Genomic DNA, 18,606 nt, shown 5'->3' with positions numbered 1-18,606 from the left:
CAGCAAGGAAAAAACAACAAATAACACACTAGGGGGTTCCCATAAGGATAACAGCTGATCTTTCTATAGAAATTCTTCAGGCCAGAAGGGAATGGCAGGACATACTTAAAGTGATGAAAGAGAAAAACCTACAACCCAGATTACTGTACCCAGCAAGGATCTCATTCAGATATGAAGGAGAAATCAAAAGCTTTACAGACAAGCAAAAGCTGAGAGAATTCAGCACTACCTAACCAACTCTTCAGCAAATGCTAAAAGATCTTCTCTAGACAGGAAACACAGGAAAGGTGTATAACTCGAACCCAAAACAACAAAGTAAATGGCAATAGGTTCATACTTATCAATAATTACCTTAAATGTAAATAGGGTGAATGCCCCAACCAAAAGACAAAGACTGGCTGAATGGATACAGAAACAAGACACCTATATATGCTGTCTGCAAGACATATATAGGTGTCATGTCTACAAGACACCTCAAAACAAGGGACACATACAGACTGAAAGTGATGGGCTGGAAAAAGATATTTCACTCAAATGGAGACCAAAAGAAAGCAGGAGTAGTAATGCTCATATCAGATAAAATAGACTTTGAAATAAAGGACGTGAAAACAGACAAAAAAGGACACTATATAATGATCAAAGGATCAATCCAAGAAGAAGATATAACAATTATAAATATATATGTACCCAATATAGGAGCACCACAATATGTAAGTCAAATGCTAACAAGTATGAAAAGGGAAATTAACAGTAACACAATAGTAGTATGACACTTTAATACACCACTTACACCTGTGGATAGAGCAAGTAAACAGACAATCAGCAAGGAGATACAACCGTTAAATGATATAATGGACCAGTTTGACCTAATTGATATCTATAGGACATTTCACCCCCAAACAATGAATTTCACCTTTATCTCAAATGCACATGGAACCTTCTCCAGGATAGATCACATCCTGGGTCATAAATTGAACCTTGGTAAATTCAAAAAAAATCTAAATCATTTCAATCCTCTTTTCTGATTACAATGCAGTAAGATCAGATGTCACTACAGGAAAAAAAAAAAAAAAAAACTTAAAAATACAAAGATATGGAGGCTAAACAACATGCTTCTCAATAACCAACAAATCACAGAAAAAATAAAAAAAGATCAAAATATGCATAGAAATGAATGAAAATGAAAACACAAAAACCCTAAACTTATGGGATTCAGTAAAAGCAGTGCTAAGAAATCTGCCTCTTGAGAAACCTATATGCAGGTCAGGAAGCAACAGTTAGAACTGGACATGGAACAACAGACTGGTTCCAAATAGGAAAATGAGTAGGTCTAGGCTGTATATTGTCAACCTGCTTATTTAACTTATATGCAGAGTACATCATGAGAATCGCTGGACTGGAACAAGCACAAGCTGGAATCAAGATTGCCGGGAGAAATATCAATAACCTCAGATATGCAGATGACACCACCCTTATGGCAGAAAGTGAAGAGGAACTCAAAAGCCTCTTGATGAAAGTGAAAGAGGAGAGTGAAAAAGTTGGCTAAAAGCTCAACATTCAGAAAACGAAGATCATGACATCTGGTCCCATCACTTTATGGAAAATAGATGGGGAAATAGTGGAAACAGTGTCAGACTTTATTTTTGGGGGTTACAAAATCACTGCAGATGGTTATTGCAGCCATGAAATTAAAAGACGCCTACTCCTTGGAAGGAAAGTTATGACCAACATAGATAGCATATTCAAAAGCAGAGACATTACTTTGCCAACAAAGGTCCGTCTAGTCAAGGCTATGGTTTTTCCAGTGGTTATGTATGGATGTGAGAGTTGGACTGTGAAGAAAGCTGAGCACCAAAGAATTGTTGCTTTTGAACTGTGGCGTTGGAGCAGACTCTTGAGAGTCCCTTGGACTGCAAGGAGATCCAACTAGTCCATTCTAAAGGAGATCAGTCCTGGGTGTTCTTTGGAAGGAATGATGCTAAAGCTGAAACTCCAGTACTTTGGCCACCTTGTGCGAAAAGTTGACTCATTGGAAAAGACTCTGATGCTGGGAGGGATTAGGGGCAGGAGGAGAAGGGGAAGACAGGATATGAGATGGCTGGATGGCATCACAGATTCTATGGACGTGAGTTTGAGTGAACTCCGGGAGTTGGTGATGGACAGGGAGGCCTGGCGTGCTGCAGTTCTTGGGGTGGCAAAGATTCAGAGACAACTGAGAGACTGAACAGAACTGCACTGAAGGGAAAGGTTCATAGCAATACAAGCTTACCTCAAGAAACAAGAGAAAATGAAATAAATAACCTATCTCTACACCAAAAACAACTAGAAAAGGAAGAAATGAAGAACTCCAGGGTTAGTAGACGGAAAGAAATCTTAAAAATTAGGGCAGAAAAAAATGAAAAAGAGACAACGGCGACCATAGCAAAATTCAACAAAGCAAAAAGCTGGTTCTTTGAGAAGATAAATAGACAACTCATCAAGAGTTATCCAGACTCATCAAGAATAAAGGGAGAACAATCAAATCAACAAAATTAGAATTGATACTGGATAAATCACAACAGACAACACAGAAATACAAAGGATCATAAGAGACTACTATCATCAACTATATGCCAAAAAAATGGACAGCTTGGAAGGAATGGAAAAATTCTTAGAAAAATACAACTTTCCAAAACTGAACCAGGAAAATAGAAAGTCTTAACAGATCCATCACAAGCACGGAAATTGAAACTGTAGTCAGAAATCTTCCAACAAACAAAAGCCCAGGACCAGATGGCTTCACAGCTGAATTCTACCAAAAATTTAGAGAAGAATCTATCCTACTCAAGCTCTTCCAGAAATTTGCAGAGGAAGGTAAACTTCCAAGCTCATTCTATGAGACCATCATCACCCTAATACCAAAACAAAACAAAGATGCCACAAAAAAAGAAAACTACAGTTCAATATCGCTGATGAATATAGATGCAAAAATCCTTAACAAAATTCTAGCAAACAGAATCCAACAACATATTAAAAGGATCATACATCATGACCAAGTGGGCTTTATCCCAGGGATGCAAGGATTCTTCATCATTTGCAAATCAATCAATGTGATACACCACATCAACAAATTCAAAGATAAAACCATATGATTGTCTCTATAGATGCAGAGAAGGATTTTGACAAATTTCAACATCTATTTATGATAAAAACCTTCCAGAAAGCAGGCACAGAGGGAACATAGCTCAACATAATAAAAGACATATATGATAAACCCTCAGCAAACATACTCAGTGGTGAAAAATTGAAAGCATTTCCCTTAAAGTCAGGAACAAGACAAGGGTGCCCAATCTTACCACTACTATCCAACATAGTTTTGGAAGTTTTAGCCACAGCAATCAGAGAATAAATATAAATAAAAGGAATCCAGATTGGAAAAGAAGAAGTAAAACTCTCACTATTTGCAGATGACGTGATCCTCTACATAGAAAACCCTAAGACATCACCAGAAAACTGCTAGAGCTAATCAATGAATATAATAAAGTTGCAGGATATAAAATTAATACATAGGGACCCCTTGCATTCCTATACACTAACAATGAGTAAACAGAAAGAGAAATTAAGGAAACAATCCAATTCACCATTGGAACACAAAGAGTAAAACTCTTAGGATTAAACCAACCTAAAGAAGAAAAGATCATGGCATCTGGTCACATAACTTCATGGGAAATAGATGGGGAAACAGTAGAAACAGTGTCAGATTTTATTTTTGGGGGCTCCAAAATCACTGCAGATGGTGACTGCAGCCATGAAATTAAAAGACGCTTACTCCTTGGAAGGAAAACTATGACCAACCTAGACAGCATATTCAAAAGCAGAGATATTACTTTGCCAACAAAGTTCCGTCTAGTCAAGTCTATGGTTTTTCCATTGGTCATGTATGGATGTGAGAGTTGGACTGTGAAGAAAGCTGAGCACCAAAGAATTGATGCTTTTGAATTGAGGTGTTGGAGAAGACTCTTGAGACTGCAAGGAGATCCAACCAGCTCATCCTAAAGGAGACCATCCGTTCACTGGAAGGACTGATGCTGAGACTGAAACTCCAATACTTTGGCCACCTCATGCGAAGAGTTGACTCATTGGAAAAGATTCTGATGCTGGGAGGGATTGGGGGCATGAGGAGAAGGGGACGACAGAGGATAAGATGGCTGGATAGCATCACCAACTCGATGCACATGAGTTTGGGTGAACTCTGGGAGTTGGTGATGGACAGGGAGGCCTGGCATGCTGCGATTCATGAAGTCACAAAGAGTTGGACACGACTGAGTGACTGAACTGAACTGAAAAAAAAAAAAAAAAAAAAAGACCTGTATATAGAAAACTATAAAACTCTGATGGAAGATATCAAAGATGACAGAAAGAGATGGAGAAATATGTTTTGTTCATGGATCAGAAGGATCAATATAGTGAAAATGAGTACACTACCCAAAGCAATCTATAGATTCAGTATAATCCCTATCAAGCTACCAAAGGTATTTTTCAGAGAACTAGAACAAATAATTTCACAATTTGCATGGAAATACAAAAAAATCTGAATAACTAAAGCAATCTTGAGAAAGGAGAATGGAACTGGAGGAATCAACCTGCTTGACTTCAGACTACACTAAAAAGCTACAATTATCAAGGCAGTATGGTACTGGCACAAAGACAGAAATATAGATCAATCGAACAAAATAGAAAGTCCAGAGATAAATCCACGTACCTATGGATACCTTATCTTTGACAAAGGAAACAAGAATATACAACGGAGAAAAGACAATCTCTTTTAACAAGTCGTGCTGAGAAAACTGGCCAACCACTTGTAAAACAGTGAAACTAGAACACTTTCTAACACCATACACAAAAATAAACTCAAAATGGATTATAGATCTAAACGTAAGACCAGAAACTATAAAACTCCTAGAGGAAAACATAGGCAAAACACTCTCCGACACAAATCACAGGAGGATCCTCTATGTCCCACTTCCCAGAGTAATGGAAATAAAGGCAAAAATAAACAAATGGGACCTAACTAAACGTAAAAGCTTTTGCACAACAAAGGAAACTATAAGCAAGGTGAAAAGACAGCCTTCAGAATGGGAGAAAATAATAGCAAACAAAGCAAGTGACAAAGAATTCATCTCAAAAATATACAAGCAGTACATGCAGCTCAATTCCAGAAAAACAAGCAACCCAATCAAAAAATGGGCCAAGAAACTAAACAGACATTTCTCCAAAGAAGACATACAGATGGCTAACAAATATATAAAAAGATGCTCAACGTCACTCATTATCAGAGAAATGCAAATCAAACCCACAATGAGGTGCCATCTCATGCTGGTCAGAATGGCTGGAGGGTGCAGAGAAAAAGAAGCCTGCTTACACTGTTGGTGGGAATGCAAACTAGTACAGCCACTATGGAGAACAGTGTGGAGATTCCTTAAAAACCTGGAAATAGAACTGCCATACGACCCAGAAATCCCACTCGTGGGCACACACACCAAGGAAACCAGAATTGAAAAAGATACATGTACCCCAGTGTTCATTGCAGCACTGTTTATAATAGCCAGGACATGGAAGCAACCTAGATGTCCATCAGCAGATGAATGGAAAAGAAAGCTGTGTTACATATGCACAACGGAATATTACTCAGCCATTAAAAATAATGCATTTAAATAAGTTCTAATGAGGTGGATGAAACTGAAGCCTATTATACCGAGTGAAGTAAGTCAGAAAGAAAAACACCAATACAGTATACTAACACATATATATGGAATTTAGAAAGATGGTAATGATGATTCGATATGCGAGATAACAAAAGAGATACATATATAAAAACAAACTTTTTGACTTTGTGGGAAAAGGAAAGGGTGGGATGATTTGAGGGAATAGCATTGAAACATGTATATTATCACATGGGAATTAGAGTACCAGTCCAGGTTTGATGCATGGGACAGGGTGCTAAGGGCTGGTGCACTAGGATAACCCTGAGGGATGGGACGGGGAGGGAGGTGGGAAGGGGGTTCAGGATGGTGAACAGATGTACACCCATGGTTGATTCATGTCAATGCATTGCAAAAATCACTGCAATATTGTAAAGTAATGAGCATCAAATTAAAATAAATAAATTAATTTAAAATTAAAAAAAATTATTATAAAAATAATATTACAAATAAAATTATGTATAAAAACAAGTACATATAGTTACAGGTCAATATATATGAACCCCATGGTAACTTCAAAGCAAAAACTTACAAGAGATACACAAAAATCTAGAAAGGAACACAAGGATACCACTAAAAAATCATCAAACTACAAGAAGACAGGAATAGAGAAGAACTATAGAAATAACCAGAAAACAAGTAACGAAATGGCAATAAGTACATACCTACATGTAATCACTTTAAATGTCAATGGATTAATACTCTAAATCAAAAGATACTCTATAAACAAAACATTAAATTCTCCAGAAAAAAAAAAAAACACTAGAACTAATAAATATATTCAGTCATGTTATAGGATACAAATATTAATATAAAAAATCTTGTTAATAAAAAAATTGTTGTTCAGTTGCTGAGTCATGCCCGACTCTTTGCGACCCCATGGGCTGTAGCATGCTAGGTTTCCTTGTCCTTCGCCATCTCCCAGCGTTTGCTCGAATTCACATCCATTGAGTCGGTGATACTATCCAACCATCTTATCCTCTGTCAGCCCCTTCTCACTCTGCCTTCAATCTTTCCCAGCATCAGGGTCTTTTTCAATGAGTCAGCTCCTTGCATCGTGCCCAAAGTATTGGAGTTTCAGCTTCAGCATTAGTCCTGATGAATACTTAGGGTTGATTTCCTTTAGGATTGAGTTCTTACCGCCCTCCAAAAAAAGCACGAGGTAAAATCTAGTAAAGGACTCAGCACCGTATGGGAACAGCCTGCTTTACTCAGTTCATCCATTCATATTAAAAAAAAAAAAAAATCTGTGAAATTTCTGTACACTAACAATGACCTTTCAGAAAGTGAAATTAAGGAAACAATCTCACTAACCATCTCATCAAAAAGAACAAAATAGTTAGGGATAAAGCTACCTAGATCTACCAAATAAAGCTACCAATATGACCTAGATCAAATCCCTTATGATTATACAGTGGAAGTGAGAAATAGATTTAAGGGGACCAGATTTGATAGACAGAGAGCCTGATGAACTACGGATGGAGGCTTTTGACATTGTACAGGAGACAGGGATCAAGACCATCCCCAAGAAAAAGAAATGCAAAAAAGCAAAATGGCTGCCTGAGGAGGCCTTACAAATAGCTGTGAAAAAAAGAGAAGCAAAAAACAAAGGAGAAAAGGAAAGATATACCCATTTGATTTCAGAGTTCCAAAGAACAGCAAGGAGAGTTAAGAAAGCCTTCTTCAGTGATCAATGCAAAGAAATAGAGGAAAATAATACAATGGGAAACACTAGAGATCTCTTCAAGAAAATTAGAGATACCAAGGAAACATTTTATGCAAAGATGGGCTCAAAAAAGGACAGAAGTGGTAGGGACCTAACAGAAGCAGAAGATATTAAGAAGAGGTGGCAGGAATACACAGAAGAACTGTACAAAATAGATCTTCATGACCCAGATAATCATGATGCTGTGATCACTCACACTCACCTAGAGCCAGACATCCTGGAATGGGAAGTCAAGTGGGCCATAGGAAGCATCACTATGAACAAAGCTAGTGGAGCTAGTGGAATTCCAGTTGAGCTATTTCAAATCTAAAAGATGGTGCTATGAAAGTGCTGCACTCAATATGTCAGCAAATTTGAAAAATTCAGCAGTGATCACATGACTGGAAAAGGTCATTTTTCATTCCAATCCCAAACAAAAGGCAATGCCAAAAAATGCTCAAACTGCTGCACAATTGCACTCATCTCACATGCTAGTAAAGTAATGCTCAAAATTCTCCAAGCCAGGCTTCAGCAATACATGAACCGTGAACTTCTAGATGTTCAAGCTGGTTTTAGGAAAGGCAGAGGAACCAGAGATCAAACTGCCAACATCCTTTGGATCATCAAAAAACCAAAGAGAGTTCCAGAAAAACATCTATTTCTGCTTTATTGACTATGCCAAAGCCTTTGACTGTGTGGATCACAAGAAACTTTGGAAAATTCTGAAAGAGATAGGAATACCAGACCACCTGACCTGCCTCTTGAGAAACCTCTATGCAGGTCAGGAAGCAACAGTTAGAACTGGACATAGAACAACAGACTGGTTCCAAATAGGAAAAGGAGTACGTCAAGGCTGTATATTTTCACCCTACTTATTGAACTTATATGCAAAGTACATCATGAGAAATGCTGGGCTGGAGGAAGCACAAACTGGAACCAAGATTGCTGGAAGAAATATCAATAACCTCAGATATGCAGATGACACTATCCTTATGGCAGAAAGTGAAGAAGAACTAAAGAGCCTCTTGATGAAAGTGAAAGAGGAGAGTGAAAAAATTGGCTTAAAGCTCAACATTCAGAAAACGAAGATCATGGCATCTGATCCCATAACTTCATGGAAAATAGATGGGGAAACATTGGACACAGTGTCAGACTTTATTTTGGGGGGCTCCAACATCACTGCAGATGGTGATTGCAGCCATGAAATTAGAAGACACTTACTCCTTGGAAGGAAAGTTATGACAAACCTAGGCAACATAGTAAAAAGCAGAGACATTACTTCGTCAACAAAGGACCAGCTAGTCAAGGCTATGGTTTTTCCAATGGTCATGTATGGATGTGAGAGTTGGACTAGGAAGAAAGCTGAGTGCCGATGAATTGATTCTTTTGAACTGTGGTGTTGGAGAAGACTCTTGAGAGTCCCTTGGACTGCAAAGAGATTCAACCAATCCGTCCTAAAGGAGATCAGTCCTGGGTGTTCATTGGAAGGATTGATGTTGAAGTTGAAATTCCAATACTTTGGCCACCTGATGCGAAGAGATTACTCATTTGAAAAGACCCTGATGCTGGGAAAGATTGAGGGCAGGACGAGAAGGGAACGACAGAGGATGAGATGATTAGATAGCATCACCGACTCAATGGACGTGGGTGTGGGTGGACTCCCGGGGATGGTGATAGACAGGGAGGCCTGGCATGCTGCGGATCATGGGGTCACAAAGATTTGGACACGACTGAGCGACTGAACTGAAAGCTACCTAAGAAGGTAAATGCCATGTGCTCAGAAAACTATAAGATGATGAAAGAAATTGAGGAAAACACAAACAGATTGAAAGATACACCCTGTTTTTTAATTCAGTTCAGTTCAGTTCAGTTCAGTCACTCAGTCGTGTCCGAATCTTTGTGACCCCATGATCTGCAGCACGTCAGGCCTCCCTGTCCACCACCAACTCCCAGAGTTCACTCAGACTCATGTCCATCGAGTCGGTGATGCCATCCAGCCATCTTATCCTCTGTCATCCCCTTCTCCTCCTGCCCTCAATCTTTCTCAGCATCAGGGTCTTTTCCAATGAGTCAGCTTTTCGCATCAGGTCACCAAAGTATTGGAGCTTCAGCTTCAACATCAGTCTTTCCAATTAACACCCAGACTGATTTCCTTTAGGATGGATTGATTGTATCTCCTTGCAGTCCAAGGGACTCTCAAGAGTCTTCTCCAACACAACACTTCAAAAGCACCAATTCTTCGGCACTTAGGTTTCTTCATAGTCCAACTCTGAAATCCATACATCACCATTGGAAAAACCATTGTCTTGACTAGACGGACTTTTGTTGGCAAAGTATTGTCTCTGCTTTTTAATATGCTGCCTAGGTTGCTCATAACTTTCCTTCCAACGAGTAAGTGTCTTTTAATTTCATGGCTGCAATCACCATCTACAGTGATTTTGGAGCCCAGAAAAATGAAGTCAGCCACTGTTTCCACTGTTTCCCCATCTATTTGCCATGAAGTGATGGGACAAGATGACATGATCTTAGTTTTCTGAATGTTGAGCTTTAAGCCAACTTTTTTCACGCTCTTCTTTCACTTTCATCAAGAGGCTCTTTAGTTCTTCTTCACTCTCTGCCATAAGGGTGGTGTCATCTGCGTATCTGAGGTTATTGATATTTCTCCTGGCAATCTTAGTTCCAGCTTATGCTTCCTCCAGCCCAGCATTTCTCATGATGTACTCTGCATATAAGTTCAATAAGCAGGGTGACAATATACAGCCTTGACGTATTCCTTTTCCTATTTGGAACCAGTCTGTTGTTCCATGTCCAGTTTTAACTGTTGCTTCCTTATGTGCATATATATAGGTTTCTCAAGAGGTAGGTCAGGTGGTCTGGTATTCCTATCTCTTTCAGAATTTTCCAAAGTTTCTTGTGATCCACACAGTCAAAGGCTTTGGCATAGTCAATAAAGCAGAAATAGATGTTTTTCTGGAACTCTCTTTGGTTTTTTGATGATCCAAAGGATGTTGGCAATTTGATCTCTGGTTCCTCTGCCTTTCCTAAAACCAGCTTGAACATCTAGAGGTTCATGGTTCACGTATTGCTGAAGCCTGGCTTGGAGAATTTTGAGCATTACTTTACTAGCATGTGAGATGAGTGCAATTGTGCAGCAGTTTGAGCATTTTTTGGCATTGCCTTTTGTTTGGGATTGGAATGAAAAATAACCTTTTCCAGTCCTGTGGCCAGTGCTGAGTTTTCAAAATTTGCTGACATTAAGTGCAGCACTTTCACAGCATCATCTTTTAGATTTGAAATCGCTCAACTGGAATTCCACTAGCTCCACTAGCTTTGTTCATAGTGATACTTCCTACGTCCCACTTGACTTCCCATTCCAGGATGTCTGGCTCTAGGTGAGTGTGAGTGATCACAGCATCATGATTATCTGTGTTGTGTAGATTTTTCTTGTACAGTTCTTCTGTGTATTCTTGCCACCTCTTCTTAATATCTTCTGCTTCTGTTAGGTCCATACCATTTCTGTCCTTTATTGAGCCCATCTTGCATGAAATGTTCCCTTGGTATCTCTAATTTTCTTGAAGAGATCTCTAGTCTTTCTCATTCTGTTGTTTTCCTCCATTTCTTTGCATTGATCACTGAGGAAGGCTTTCTTATCTCTCCTTGCTTTTCTTTGGAACTCTGCATTCAGATGAGTATATCTTTCTTTTTCTTCTTTGCTTTTCGCTTTCCTTCTTTTCACATCTATTTGTAAGGCCTCCTCAGGCAGCCATTTTGCTTTTTTGCATTTCTTTTTCTTGGGGATGATCTTGATTCCTGTCTCCTGTACAATGTCACAAACCTCTGTCCACAGTTCCTCAGGCACTCTATCAGATCTAGTCCCTTAAATCTATTTCTCACTAAGAATTAATATTGTTAAAGTGACTGTAATATCCAATGTAATCTACAGTTTCAATGCAGTTCCTAACAATACACCAAAGGAATTTTTCACAGAAAAAAAAACAAATAATTTTAAATTTGTATGAACAAAATATACCTCAAAGAGGCAAAGAACTTGAGATTGAACAAAGCTGAGTAGTCATGTGCTCTGGCTTCAGAATATGCTACAAAACTGCAGTAATCAAAAGAGTATGTTACTGGTTCCAAAACAGACACATAGCTTAATGAGACAGAATAGAGCCCAGAAAAAAATCCCCATACCTTATGGTCAATTAATTTGCAATAAAGGAGGCAGGGATATGCAATGGAGAAAAGACAGTCTCTTCAATAAGTGATGCTGGGAAAACTGGACAGCTGTATGTAAGAAAATGAAATTAAAGCATTCTCTGGCACCGTAAACAATCAGAGCATCTTATACTATCAGGTTTTTCATTTGATTATCCCATTGTCTTTGAGGGCTGGACCTTATTTTATGTGTCCCTATTTTTTCCCAGAGCACATAGCACAGTACTGGATGTTTCCACATCTCTGGGGATGGGGGCAAGTGTTTTGAGCCATACATGGAATATTTAGCAGGAATTGCTTAGCAGGCTATCTGAAGGTACATTTTAATATACAGTTCTGTATAATCTTCATAAAAACTGTATTTTACTGATGAGAAAATTAGAGTTCAGCAAGGTTAAATGACTTGGGAACACTTGTTATAGATAATATGTACAAAGTGAGAACTTACATTTTCTGGCTTCAAATGAATAAAATAAAACTAATATTTTTAATCTATTCTGTGCCAAGTACTTTGCATATTCTGATTTAGCCTGCAGATGAGCAGAGGTTGAGTTCAGAGATTGAATAACTACCCAAGGCCACACAAGTTATAAATGACTGTATTAAAATCTGACTCCAATGCTCCTGCAATATAGTATGTGGCCATTAATGTCATTAAGAACACGACATAATTTCTAATAGCAGGGAATACATTTACAGAATCCTTTCTTCAAATATTATATTTTTTATTTTTATTAAAGTACAATTGACTTACAATACTATAATAGTTTCAGGTGTGCAACATAGCCATTCAATAGATAGTATCAGTGACTCAATGAATATAAATTTGAGCCAGTTCCAGGAGATAGTGAAGGACAGGGAAGCCTGCTGTGCTGCAGTCCGTGGGGTTGCAAAGAGTTGGACATGACTTAGTGACTGAACATCAGCAAAGTTTTTTTTATATAAAATATTGACTATATTTTTCTGTGATGTAAAATATATCCTTGTGTGTTATTTATTTTATACATAGCACTGAAGTGAAGTGAAGTTGTTCAGTCGTGTCTGACTCTTTGCGACCCTGTGGACTGCAGCCCACCAGGCTCCTCCATCCATGGGATTCTCCAGGCAAGAATACTGGAGTGGGTTGCCATTTCCTTCTCCAGGGGATTTTCCTGACCCAGGGATCAAACCCAGGTCTCCTGCATTGAAGGCAGACGCTTTAACCTCTGAGCCACCAGGGAAGCCCACCGTACATAAAAGGAAGAACTAAATGTATGGTCTTCCTTGACTTTCTGTTGCTGTAGTCATGCATTACATGCTTTCTGGGTTTCTTGACAACTGAAACAAAAAGAAAACTTGTGTTCTAGCTGATTTGCATCATCTGGTAAAAGGAAATAAACCAGCACCCCAATGTTCATCTCAGGACTGTTTATAATAGCCAGGACATGGAAGCAACCTATATGTCCATCAGCAGATGAATGGATAAGAAAGCTGTGGTACATATACACAATGGAGTATTACTCAGCCATTAAAAATAATACATTTGAATCAGTTCTAATGAGGTGGATGAAACTGGAGCCTATTATACAGAGTGAAGTAAGCCAGAAAGAAAAACACCAATACAGTATACTAATGCATATATATGGAATTTAGAAAGATGGTAACAATAACCCTGTGTACGAGACAGCAAAAGAGACACTGATGTATAGAACAGTCTTATGGACTCGGTGGGAGAGGGCGAGGGTGGGAAGATTTGGGAGAATGGCATTTAAACATGTATAATATCATGTATGAAATGAGTCGCCAGTCCAGGTTTGATGCACGATACTGGATGCTTGGGGCTGGTGCACTGGGATGACCCAGAGGGATGGTATGGGGAGGGAGGAGGGTTTAGGATGGGGAACATATGTATACCTGTGGAGGATTCATTTCGATATTTGGCAAAACTAATACAATATTTTAAAGTTTAAAAATAAAATAAAATTAAAAAAGTAAAAAAAAAGAAAACAAATCTGTCATAAGAGCCTTCATCTAAGTTACCTCTCAATATCTTAACCCTATTTGGCCTATCCTCCATCTTTCTTCCCTGTAGTAACCACTAGTGTGTTCTTTATATACTTGAGTCTGTTTCCATTTTGTTATATTCCATTTTATTTTTTAGATTCCACATATAAGTGATAGCATACAGTATTTGCCTTTCTCTGTCTGACTTTTTCACTAAGCATAATACACTCTAGATTCACCCATACTGTTGCAAATAGTCAATTTTCATTCTTTTTTATGGCTGAGTAATCAGCTTATGGAAATTAAGTTTGCTTCCATATCTTGGCTATTGTAAATAATGCTACTGTGAACATTGGGCTGCATATATATATATATATATATATATATATATATATATATATTTTTTTTTTTTTTTCCAAATCAGTGTTTTTGTTCCCTTCAGATATATACACAGGAATGAAATAGTTGGATCATATAATAGTTCTATTTTTACTCTCTTGAAAAATATCCTTGCTCTTTTTATAATGGCTATACCACTTTACATTCCCACCAACAGTACAGTAGGGCTCTCTTTTCTCCACATCTTCACCAACACACTTGTTATTTTTTGTGATCTATTTGACAGTAGCCATTCTGACATGTGTGAGGTGATGTCTCACCATAGTTTTGATTTGCCTTTCCCTGATTATTAGCAATGTTGAGCATCCTTTCATGTGCCTATTGGCCATCTGTATGTCTTCTTTGGAAACATATCTATTCAAGTTTTATGCTCATTTTTAAATTGAATTGTTTGGCTTTTTTTTTTAATATTGAATTGTATGCACTGTTTATGCATTTTGGACATTAATCCTAACAGTCATATCACTAGCAAATATTTTCTTCTATTCAGTAGGTTTTCTTTTAATTTTGTCAAAGGTTTCCTTTGTTATGCAACAGCTTTCAAGTTTAATTTCGTGCCATTTGTTTACTTTAACTTTTATTTCCTTTGCTTTAGGAGACAGGTTTAAAAGCATATTGCTATGATTTATGTCAAAAAGTGTTCTGCCTATATTTTCCTTTAGAAATTTTATGGCTTATGGTCTTACATTTAGGTATTTAATTCATTTTTTCTTAATTTTTGTATGTGGTATCAGGGAACCCATAGCTCAGTTGGTAAGGAATCCGCCTGCAATGCAGGAGACCCCGGTTTGATTCTTGGGTCAGGAAGATCCCCTGGAGAAGGGATAGGCTACCCACTTCAGTATTCTTGTGCTTCCCTTCTGGTTCAGCTGGTAAAGAATCCACCTCTAATGCGGGAGACCTGAGTTCAATCCCTGGGTTGAGAAGATCCCCTGTAGAAGGGAAAGGCTACCTACTCTAGGGGTCGCCAAGAGTCAGACACGACTGAACAACTTTCACTCACTGGCTCAGGAGATAAAGAATCTGTCTGCAATGCAGGGGACATAGGAGATGCAGGTTCATTCCCTGTGTCAAGAAGATCCCTGGGTTGAGAATACTCTCCAGTATTGAGAACACTTCAGTATTTTTGCCTGAAAAATCAAGATATTGGCAAAGCTGTGTTCTTTCTGACAGCTGCAAAGAAGAATACTTCCCTAACTTCTTCAGTTTCTGGAGGTTGCTCACATTCCTTGGTTCACAGTCTCTTTCTTACATCTCTCCAACTTCTTATTTCTGTCATCAAATCACCTACTATTCATTCTGAGCCTGTTGCCTCCCTCCCTCTTATAAGGACCCTTGAGGTTACATTGAGCCCACCAAAAAATACAGGATAATTTTCCCCATCTCAAGGTCATTAGCTTAATCATATTTGCAAAGTTGCTTTTTATCATGTAAGAAAATATATTCTCAGATTCTAAGGATTAGGATGTGGACTTCATTAGGGGACGATTATTCAGTCTACCATGTTACTTCAGCTCAGAGACAATCATTGGGATGAGAAAAGTCATAATGGTACTTGCAGTTGTAATACAACTTGAAGGGTATAGAAATAAGGAGGTGATCACTCCTAGACTGGAAAATGACATACACCCATGTACTGGGGGTAGGAATCATCACAATTTACATGGAGTTTGTTAAAGAGATTAATATAAATGCAATATGCATGAGAATTGTAATCAAGTGGGAGAAAGGAAAGATCAAATCACAAAGTCAAGCAAAGGGATACAAATTTGAGGTAAGCTTGGAAATTTTGAATTACTGAAAGCTCCCAAGTAAGCCCCCAAGTGACATGATAAAAGCATTATTTTCCGGATGATTTGTTTAGCCAAGTAGAGGTGGGAGAGGGGACCTCAAGAGGAACAAATGCTGATTGGTTACATCTCCTCTGAAGTATCACTGATGTCTAAGGTGCTTTCAGAACACCTGAAAACAAGCTGGCAACGATTTCAAAGGCAATATAAAAGGTCAGTCAGGATCATTTTAGCATCTTTCCATCAAGAGGAACACAAATCACAGACAACTAAGGGCCTCCCATATTGTAAAGGAAGCCAATTTCTATGAGGTCAAGGCAGTTTTAAAGAAAGAGAAAGAAAATATACCAGTCTTACCTCATTGCCACATTACTTCCATCTATGACAACTGGCCTCAAATTGTCACTGTTGTCTATTTCATCTTCAAGAGACAGCTCAGGGCTTGTGATCTCTCTGGAGCTGGGCCCTCGAGGCCCTAACAGATTCAAGTTGACTTGCCCTTCCAAATCACCTTTGTTCCCAAGTCTGACAAGCTCTGCCAATACATCATTAATAAGCGATTCTGGACCCAGCTTGTTCAGCACTGATTGAATCTGTTCCTCTGCATAACCCAACTTTAAAGCAAAATCCATCTTGGTTTGGTATTCTTTTTCCAAGTCAAGCTTCCCATCATGTAGAATGCTGCTCTGGGAGAAGCTTGGATGATCTAGGCAGGGTGATCTACATAGCTGACGGTGTGGCTTAGAAAGGATATCCTTTTTATTCAATTGAACATCTCCCAGTTGGCATCTATTGTCACTGTTGCTCTTTTTAAGGCTCATTTGTTCAGGATCACTCTCACAGCCCAGCCACTCTTCAGAATCAGCATTGCCCTGCTCTGTATTCTCTTGCTTAGACTGCTGCTTCTCTTCCTTGGAGGCACTCTTCTTCATTTTTGGTGTTTCCACTGCAGCGGTGGCTGTCATCCCGGTCAATGGGCAATCTAAGGTCTAATCAGCTTTTTTTTTCTTTTTAACTTGCTTGGAATTCATGTACATTGGCATTCCTTTGCATAAAATGTGGTGGCAGTGGTAGCACAATAGTTTGCCTGTTTGGTTTGTTATGTTTAGATGTTACCAGTTCCTACAAATAAACACACATATCATAATCATGTTTAGTAAACTTATGGAAAATTATTTTAGAATATGGTGCTTTCTTCCTAAGAAACTACAGGCTGTCTGATATATTTTTCTCCTTAAAATGATTGGACTCAAAATAATATCAAATGTCTTTTCAGATCACAACAGTATTAGACTATAAAATCAACTATAAGGAAAACAACTAAAAGAAAAGAAAAAAAAAACATGTGGAGTCTAAACAGCATACTACTAAACAACCAATGGGTCATTGAAGAAATCAAAGATAAAATAAAAAAAAATATCTTGGGATAAAAATGTTAACACAATGACACAGAAATCTATAGGGCTGCAGGAAAGTAGTTCTAAGAGGGAAGTTTATAGTGATTCAAGCCTACCTCAGGAAACAAGAAAAATCTCAAACAAACCAATCTAAGTTAAAGGAACTAGAAAAAGAAAAACAAACAAAACCCACAGTTAGTAGAAGGAAATAAATAATAAAGATTAAAGCAGAAATAAGTGAAATATAAACTAGAAAGCAATAGAAAAGATTAATGAAAGTTAAGAGCTGGTTCTTTGAAAAGATACACAAAATTGAAAAACCGTTAGCCAGAACTAATCAAACAGAAAGTTTCCCCAGTGGCTCAGATAGTAAAGAATCTGCCTACAATGTGGAAGACCCAGGTTCGATCCCTGGGTCAGGAAGGTCCCCTGGAAAAGGGACTGGCTACCCACTCCAGTATTCTTGCCTAGAGAATCACATGGACAGAGGAGCCTGGTGGGCTAGAGTACATGGGGTCTCAAAGAGTTGGACACGACTGAGTGAGTAACAGACACATCAAAAAAGAGAAGGCCTAGATAAATAAAATCATAAATGAAAAAAAAATTACAACTGACAACACAAAAATACAAAAAATAACAAGAAAATTACTATAAACAAATATATGCTCCAAAAATGGACAACCTAAAAGAAATGGATAAATTCTTAGAAATACAGTCTCCGAAGACTAATCAGGAAGAGATAGATAAAAATACAAACAAACCAATTGCCAGGAATGAAATTAAATCTGTAATTTAAAACTTTTCAACAAACAAAAGTCTAACACGAGATGGCTTCACAGATAAATTCTACCAAACATTTAAAAAAGAGCTACTGCCTCTCCTCAGACTATTTCAAAAATTGAAGAGGAGAAAATGCCTTCAATGCTGCTTTCAAGCCAGTATTACCCTGATTAAAAAAAAAAAAAAAATAGACAAAGATAATCTAAAAAAGAAAATTGCAGGCAAACATCACTGATAAACATAAATGCAAAAACACTCAACAAAGTATTACCAAACTAAATTCAACAGTAAGTTAGAAGGTTCACACACCATGATTCAAAAGTATTTTTCAAAGGGATGCAAAGATCTTTCAATATCCGCAAATCATTGTGATTCACCACATTAACAAATAGAATAAAATCATATGGTCACTTCAATTGATTTAGGAAAAGCTTTTGACAAAATGTAGCGTCTGTTTCAGAGAAGGCAATGGCACCCCACTCCAGTACTCTTGCCTAGAAAATCCCATGGATGGCAAAGCCTGTTGGGCTGCAGTCCATGGGGCCGCTAAGAGTCGGACACAGGTGAGCAACTTTACTTTCAGTTTTCACTTT

General features: G+C 38.1%; 1 protein-coding gene across 4 annotated transcripts in view; it reads right to left on the bottom strand.

The window, feature by feature from the left end:
• Window positions 1–18,606, bottom strand: part of ZC3H12B (zinc finger CCCH-type containing 12B) — a 602,110-nt gene that overhangs the window by 38,156 nt on the left and 545,348 nt on the right. For all 4 annotated transcript variants that reach the window (XM_027534244.1, XM_027534243.1, XM_027534246.1 and 1 more), the window contains one exon: window positions 16,194–16,958. In XM_027534244.1, the coding sequence (XP_027390045.1) occupies window positions 16,194–16,801 (608 nt within the window). In that variant the 5' untranslated portion in view covers window positions 16,802–16,958. The remainder of the gene's footprint in view (window positions 1–16,193; window positions 16,959–18,606) is intronic.

Source organism: Bos indicus x Bos taurus, chromosome X, assembly GCF_003369695.1.
Source record: "Bos indicus x Bos taurus breed Angus x Brahman F1 hybrid chromosome X, Bos_hybrid_MaternalHap_v2.0, whole genome shotgun sequence".
Classification (NCBI taxonomy): Eukaryota; Metazoa; Chordata; class Mammalia; order Artiodactyla; family Bovidae; genus Bos; species Bos indicus x Bos taurus.
This window is presented reverse-complemented; position numbering and strand designations above follow the sequence as displayed.